At 34.3% G+C, this 7,608-nt stretch overlaps 1 protein-coding gene across 1 annotated transcript; it reads right to left on the bottom strand.

Moving 5' to 3' along the window:
• Window positions 1-59: 59 nt before the first annotated feature.
• LOC107104540 (putative ferric-chelate reductase 1) lies at window positions 60-4,076 on the bottom strand. Its single transcript, XM_015404551.1, has 7 exons — window positions 3,934-4,076; window positions 3,538-3,617; window positions 2,773-2,979; window positions 1,509-1,616; window positions 1,029-1,182; window positions 791-913; window positions 60-169 (listed from the first exon to the last, which is right to left on the bottom strand). The coding sequence occupies exons 2-7, from the start codon at window positions 3,613-3,615 to the stop codon at window positions 117-119; spliced, it is 723 nt and encodes a 240-aa protein (XP_015260037.1). The 5' UTR covers window positions 3,616-3,617; window positions 3,934-4,076; the 3' UTR covers window positions 60-116.
• Window positions 4,077-7,608: the final 3,532 nt, after the last annotated feature.

Genomic DNA, 7,608 nt, shown 5'->3' with positions numbered 1-7,608 from the left:
TGAAGTGTCTTCGTAAAAACAATAAAAAAAAAATATGACACTCGGTTTCTGCTGTTTTAATCAGCTTCCTTCACTGTGTCTTTGTTGGTTTATACCAGCTTTGTTTCTGCTCTCTATCAGGCGAACTTCAGGAGGGACAAGGTGAGGAAGCTCAGCAGAGGCAGCACAGCTGGAGGGAGAACAGAAAGCAGCAAAAGGTGTTAATGACTGAAATTAAATCACAAAAAAACAGGACAGATTGGAAAATGATCAACTAGCAGTTTGATAATAATTTCATGTATTAATGTATATGTTGGTATCTGCATAAAATCTGACCTTTAGACAGTTTCTAAGCTTCTGGGAAGCAGAGAAATCTTTAAGTTAATTTGATCTAATTAACCAGAATCTGAGCAGCGTAAAAAAGTCATTTGTTTTAGATTTATTTTAGTTTTTATTTATAGATTTATTTATTTGGTACCGGTATTTATTTATAGATTTTATTTTTTAATGTTTTTTAAGGATGCTCTTAAAAACATTAAATCGTCCAGAGAGCTGTTCTTAACGAAATTTCTTTTTGTTTACACTTGTGTATACAAAATGACAAAATAAATCTGTCTAAGTCTATGTCTATATAATTTACAGCCAAGCAGAAACTTCAACAATTTAAAATGAAATCAGTGCAGTAATTTGTTCGCTTTTGCAACATATTAAGATCCAGTTAAATCAGCCTGTAGCACAAAAACATTATTTTGAATGTAGACAACTTAAATATGTGTAGAAAGTAGACCCAAATAGGTCAGTCTTTATTTACCATTAGAGGAGACAGGATGGTTGGCCCCATTTGGTGCTGCTGTGGTGTTTGTTGTGGAGTTTGATAGGAAGTTGGCTAGATTTACACTTACAGTCTTAGCAGACACAAAGTTTGAAAGTTCCCCTGGAAAGGAAATCGAAAATTTAAAAATGAGCAGAATTTCTTCAGCATTTCAAAAAGCTAAAAACAGATAGGATGTCCTATGTACATAGAAAAGTGTTCATAGTAATGCTCTTACCTCCATTGATCGAGCCACTCCCGATGACCACATTAAAGCTGGTATCCTCAGCGGCCCTGGCTGAGGACCCGACGGTGGTCACATTCAGTCCACCAACCGTAAACACACACTTGATGTTGTCCATACTGACGTTTTGTGCAGTAACTGAAATACCCTGTGAATTTGAAATCTGCCATCAGTACCACAGTATTGCATAAACACCTTGTGGATAAATTTGAAGAGAAAAGTTGTTTTTTTTCACATTTTGTAGTTGCTCATTTTAAGGAATGATTTGTCAAAATGGATGTGTTTGTATTGAATTCATATATCTTAGTATTATAAAAGCACATTGTGAGATTACAGTTCAAATGAATACATTTAGAGATTATTTGTTTTATCACTGCTTTGTAGTGTACGATTCTCATAACTTGCAAGGCAGTTATTACTGTTATAACCCTTAATTTAGAAATGCAATGGTTAAAAATGAAGTCAAAGTCTTACCACTGCTGCTTCTGTGAGGTTGCCTGTGCTTTCATTGAATATCCTTGCTGTGGAGAAAAAGCTCATGTTTGCTGAGCTGTTCTGACCACAGATGAAAAGCAGGGTACGCTGTAGAGAGATGCAAAGGCTAAAGGTTACAGACAAGTCAAATCAGAGCCATGAAACAATAGAGGGCATATGTATGTCAGAGTCTCTCTATTAAAGGAAGGCATTAGTAAATAAAAGGATGGAGCCCATCATTTTATATAACTCCATATTTAATGCAGTTAATGTTTTAGAGTCAGTTCACAAAAAAAAGTAATCTCCAGGAACTTTATAGAGAAAATCAAATAAGATCGTCCTTCAGATTGTTTAAAGGTTTTCTAAGAAAACCAGCTGATCACATCGAGTCATTGACTATGCAGGATTACTTTGACTCTGCAACAATCATCCTTTTCGAAAGCTTATAGTAGTAGCCATTCAAAATTTCCCTAGTTTCCTTGATGGGCCTTTGGCTGGTCCCCTACAGTTCATATTTAAACACCAATCTTTGTACTAAAATATTCTTTCTGTCATTATTTGTGGAAATTTAGATCTAAAGAGAAGCGTTATCTCCTGTAATTCAGTTAAAGGGTGGAGTTAGAGTTAAAGAAATATACATGCCCAGGAGAAGTCAGTGGTTGTCAATCAAAAAAGAAAAAAACTAGTTCTAAACATTATTCCGAGAACAGAAAGGCATTCTGATAAGTGTTTTTATCGTTGCGTTAAAATGTTGTAAAGAGACTTTTTAAATAATATTTAAAGTTGAAAGTTTTTTTTTTGTATTTTAATCAAATTTATAATAGAAAACAGAAATATAAAAACATTGGTAATAATTGCATTTTGCTAATATATCAACAAAACCTGACAAATCCTTTGTTGATTGTTTTTTTTTTATTATTCTTTCATGTTCTTAGATTTTTACCTGACACATTCAGGCCATAAAGGCCTGTCGCTATGCCATATCTAGCTGTTGTTTGCAGTGGATTCCTGTTGCTATTGACTCAGACCATTAGGATATAGGGGTTGGAGGAAGGTCCGTCACTGGGACTTGGGAAAACATTTGTTCAGTGTTTCAGCAACTTTAAAATTTGATAACCACTAAACCTTAAATATTGACCTTGTTTCTATGAGTCACATGTTACAGTGATCATTTGTCTTTGTAAAATCTCTCACTGTTGATGCAAACTATCAAACTACTGTAGTTTAATTTACTTTTAACCATCTAAAAGAATTTGTGATTTACCTCAGCATTACGTGGAGTGAGACCAATGGCGATGTATCCTGAAGAGTTTCCACTTAGTTCAAAGGACAGGTCAATTCCGTTTGGGATTTTTATAGCAGTGGTATCCACAGATCCAAAAAGACAGGTCATATTGCCTGCAGGGTCACAGTCGGTAGGTTGCTCCAAACAAAATTTGTCAGAGCCACATCCTGTCCTGGTAATGTTAACCTAATTAAGACAAAAACAATTTTTTGTCAAAGTCAATAAACAGTCAAAGGATATTTAACTTATGTTGTGGTGGAAGTTATAGCTTAACTGACCCAGTATATTTAATGTGAAAATATAACAGCATACATGGCACTTTAAATGACTCAACACAAAAGATTGTCTTATTTTTATATCTTAAAATCTGATAGAAAACTGACCATCGAAGGTCTCCAGTAAGGCCCACAGAATTATGGCTAATGGTTAACTTCTGTCGCTGTGTTGGTAATGTTAAGCTCTATGTAAACCATCAGTTACTCTTTAACATCACCGAATCAAAAGATTTTATCTTTTTTTTGTTGCTCTATTTTTTTTCCCATGAATCTTGGTCTAATAAAGATTTTTTTAGTTTTAAAAATCTCTCCGTCAAAATCTTCAGTTTGTAAAACTGAAAGAAAGGTATTTTTAAAAGCTCAGATCTTCAGAATTAAAAATCAAATTATTTTTTTCTTCTTCGAAGAACAAGTTGCTCATAAAAAGGTGGTTTAAAGCATAAAAGGCTTGATCATGATAAATACTAACCTGTGACGACACTGGCTTGAAACTCAGAGTCAGGAAAACCATCATTGTGGCGATAACCTGGATCACTGTATGCTCCATTGCTGTCAGGAAAATACATCTTATTTACACAAGCTTTATTTTTAGATAGAAAACAGTAAAAATGTTACAAAGTCTTAAAAATATTTTAAGTCGCATTATTACTTATAAGTATTCTGTATTTTATCTGAGCGCAAAATGAAATAAACAAGTTAGAATTTTTTTTTTTTAAGGTTTAGATTATTTTTAATCAAACTGAATCACAATGTATTGAGTTTAATGAAAAAAAACTTCACATTTAACCATCTGCTTAATATTCATTTAATTTCAAAACTCAAGCGAAACAAACTTTGTTAAAGAAATAATGAAATCTTGACTTACTTGATGTAGAGTTGAAGGTTAAACGCTGGGTTGAAGCAGGGAGAAGTGTTTTCCGCTTTAGGAGCAGATGTCAGTGCTGATGCTGTGGAGTTGTGTTGATGTGGGGAGGCTGGCTGAGCTTTTTAACATCACCTCGGAAGGGGCGGGGCTTTGTAAGAACACCTGTCTCACCATCAGGGTATGATGAGAGTTGTGGCTTTTCTCTTTCTCTCATCGGAAAACGGTTTCTGTAAAACAAGTTCTTCCACTGACAGGAATTTATTCTCTAATAGAACAGAATATAAAACTCCTCAAGGGCTTATTTTAAAGATTTTCTTTACTCATCTGTTTGGATTGTCATACATCAATCATCATCATTTGGTCCTAGATATTTTTAAATAATAGACAGAGAAGACACCTATTAATTAACCAAAGCCAATGTTATATAGAAGTACCCAGTATTTTAAATGTGTTTCAGAGTATTATGAATCAATACAGCAATAAGATAGTAATGGTTAGTTTTGTTTTTTTGGTTATATTTTACAGAGCTTCTAGATTTTTTGATATAACATGGTAGACAAATATAAGTCTTGGTTTCAGTCTATTCTTTGATAAATGACTGCTTTCTAGAGTCGGCTGGAGAAACGTCTCAAAGCCTTTTTGAACAGCCTGGTGAGGGTTATGCCGTGGCTTCTTAATCAGACTTTGACTAAGCCACTTCAAAACCATCCTTTTGGTTTGATTAACATTCACATGCGTACTTGAACTTTGAATGATGGTTCTGCTGCGTAACCCCAGTGCTGCTCAAATGACATTTCTTTCTACAGAGCAGGATTCGTGGTTCCATTGGATACAGGAGATCCTTCAGATCAGGTCCAGCAGCTCAACACAAAATGTAACTACTATGGTGTTTGATTGTCAGAATGATCGTATCCAGGATGTTCATCATCCTAAAATTCATCCTTATTGGTCTATAGAATATTTCCCTAAATTCTCTGTGATCATCAGGCTGTTTGTTGGCTAATGTTGCCAGTGAATCCCTCACATGGAGGCTGTTTCTGCCTCCGTCTCTTTGTTATTCTTGAATTAACGCTAATGTTAAGGAAGAATTGATGCCTTAAGTGTTTCAAATGTTGGTCTGGGTTTTTGCTGATCTTCTGAATAAAACATTGAAGCCCTCCTCTAATAATTCTAGTTGGCTGGCCCTGACCTCCATTAGGTAACATCTGATTTAAAATGAGTGCAATCTGTTTAAAGAGGCTTAATTCATAATTAAAAATGGGTTTTGATAAAGAGTCTGAATAGCTTTGATGGTCTATTTTATTAAATACTGCATTTTATATTTCTTGTGTTTTTGATATGCCAGTTATGTTAAACTGGCAAACAGATTCAGTTCCTGTAATCCATGTATTCTTTTTTTAATTTCAATAAAACTCAATAATCTACTTAATGACCTTTCATCAAATTTCTTTCATGTTGTAGTTTTCATAACTGAATAACATATAAATTGTTTAAAAATGGAATTAGCAGGTAGGACCTAAATTAAAGTACATGTGATAACATGACATGAGGGACAACAATCGGAGTCATTTTTAATTTTGATAAACCACATCAGAAGATAAGCTACATTTTTTCCAAGTGATTGAGCCACATGACGATTAGTTCATAACATTTGGAATGCGACACCTGAATCATCCCGCAAAAACATTGACGTCATTGTGGAAAGAAAACCTGCTGGTTTGGTACCATGATGCCAGAGGGGGAGGGGCTGCATTCCTTATTGACTGTTTTATTGTTTTACCTATGAGAAAACTTCTGTCTTAGTCATTATGCTGGTGGATTTTTTTTTACATAGTTTTAATGATAATTTGATTAAACTTAAACAATCCAAACATAGATGTTTCTCCTGGAATCTCATTTTAAACAGAGAATCCCTGTCCTTACAGTCTAACTGGATCAAGTTTTTCATCCTGACAACCACAGCAACTCAGGAAAGAAATAGATTGAAAAGAAAATGTTGGATATAATAATATAATCACAAGAAAATAGCAAAAAAGAGTCCTAACTTTACATAGTTAAAGGCAGTCTTATATCAGTGGGGAAGTTACATTTACTTTTGTCCCTCTTTTTTCCTCGTAGTTGTCTGTAAATATCAGCTTTGTTAGAGGAAGAAACCAATGAGCATGTAATGAGCTGCCTTTCAACAGAAACTTCTAACATAAAAGAATGAATTTCCCTGTTTGAAGGCCTTTTGTTTATTTAAAGAGAATGATCAAATGCGTGTTTTTTAGGGGAGAAGAGGGCCTTACAAATCAGTGAGACATAAGGAAAACACTTAAAATTTGAATCAAGGTTTGGAAGTAAATCAGGTTTCATTGGACTCAGTTATTGAACTGAATGGAAATTTAGTCTTTTTAATTTAGATCTTTGGATTTTTCTAGCTAATATATTTTTATGGTATTGGCGTATTAGGTTGACTACTTCAACCAACTTCCGCGGTTTTTAAAAGATGGCATTTGTTTCCTAAGTGTGTTAATTTAAGAGCTTTGGGAGACAAATGGAGGATTATAGAAGGCGTTTACATGTTATTATTATCTAGAACAATCCTGGTTGAAGGTAAAACTAAACAAACAATTAAAAAAAAACATCAGTAATAGGATACAAAAAAACTGAGCAATATTATAGAGAAAAAACAAGATTAGAGCATTAGAAACAATTGTTGAAACATTGTTTTTTCTTTTGGGTATGAATGATGACTCTGGTTGAAAGTGAACAAGAAATGCAAACTATAGTTGTTGCATTAAAGTAAAGACTATGTAAAAAGAGAAACATGAAAAATTCTACAAAAATACTCATTTATCTTTGCAATAAAACAAAAAAACAAAACAAAAATCGTTAAATGAACTATCTGAAATCTTTCCAAGTAAGTTTGAGTTGCCCATAATTGCTTCAGTAATTACTGGCAAAAATAATAAACTAATACATATAAACCATTAAAGTGAGCTACTTCATTAAATAAAGGTCTGGTTATTCATTGGTATTCCGTTGACTTCAGTATTTTGATTATGTTTCTTAAGCCAACAGGCTGTCTCCAGTTTTTGTTTGCTCTTTTTTCACTCTGAAGTCCTTGTGGCACAGTTTAAACAGACCGAGCCCTGCTCAGTTAAGCTTGTTTAAAGAGCTGTAGATCACAGACAGACCATGAATCGCCAATAAAAAACAATGAGGCTTTTCATTGCAAGAACTTCCATGTGATCACTGGTCCGAGCTGCTCTGCCATTCAACAGACGTTATTTAAATAGGTTCCCATTGTTAACGAGAAGTCAGTTTGCTATTTAACCTGCAGTGTTCGTGTTTATAAAATCAGGCTAGCTCTTTATGAAAAAGGCATGCTACTAATTAGAAGTACTTATTGGGGTGTGAACAACTGTTTGGCTCTGAATCCGGTTGATTTGGAGTCAAAAGTAAGAATGTTTGTACAACAAGGAGGAGCTGGATGTCAAGGTCACCTCAGAGGTCAACACCGCTGTTTAATGTTCTAACATTATAACACAGAGACGGTGTCCTGTCGCTTTCCTCTGCAGCCTTTTAACCATGCACTTTTACAACCATTTACACCCTCTGTGTCATATAAAGATGTTTGCTTGGTGGTGGATGAGTTTATCATAGACAATAACCCTAATGGATCATTAGAGG

The sequence above is a fragment of the Cyprinodon variegatus genome, unplaced genomic scaffold (genome assembly GCF_000732505.1).
Source record: "Cyprinodon variegatus isolate N-32 unplaced genomic scaffold, C_variegatus-1.0 Scaffold1786, whole genome shotgun sequence".
Classification (NCBI taxonomy): Eukaryota; Metazoa; Chordata; class Actinopteri; order Cyprinodontiformes; family Cyprinodontidae; genus Cyprinodon; species Cyprinodon variegatus.
This window is presented reverse-complemented; position numbering and strand designations above follow the sequence as displayed.

Coding starts and splice junctions, on each gene's coding strand:
- LOC107104540 (XM_015404551.1), bottom strand. CDS start 3,615: ATGGAGCATACAGTGATCCAGGTTATCGCCACAATGATGGTTTTCCTG. Junction 2,980..3,537: donor TCAAGCCAGTGTCGTCACAG/GTTAGTATTTAT, acceptor TGTCTTAATTAG/GTTAACATTACCAGGACAGG. Junction 170..790: donor CCATCCTGTCTCCTCTAATG/GTAAATAAAGAC, acceptor TTCTCCCTCCAG/CTGTGCTGCCTCTGCTGAGC.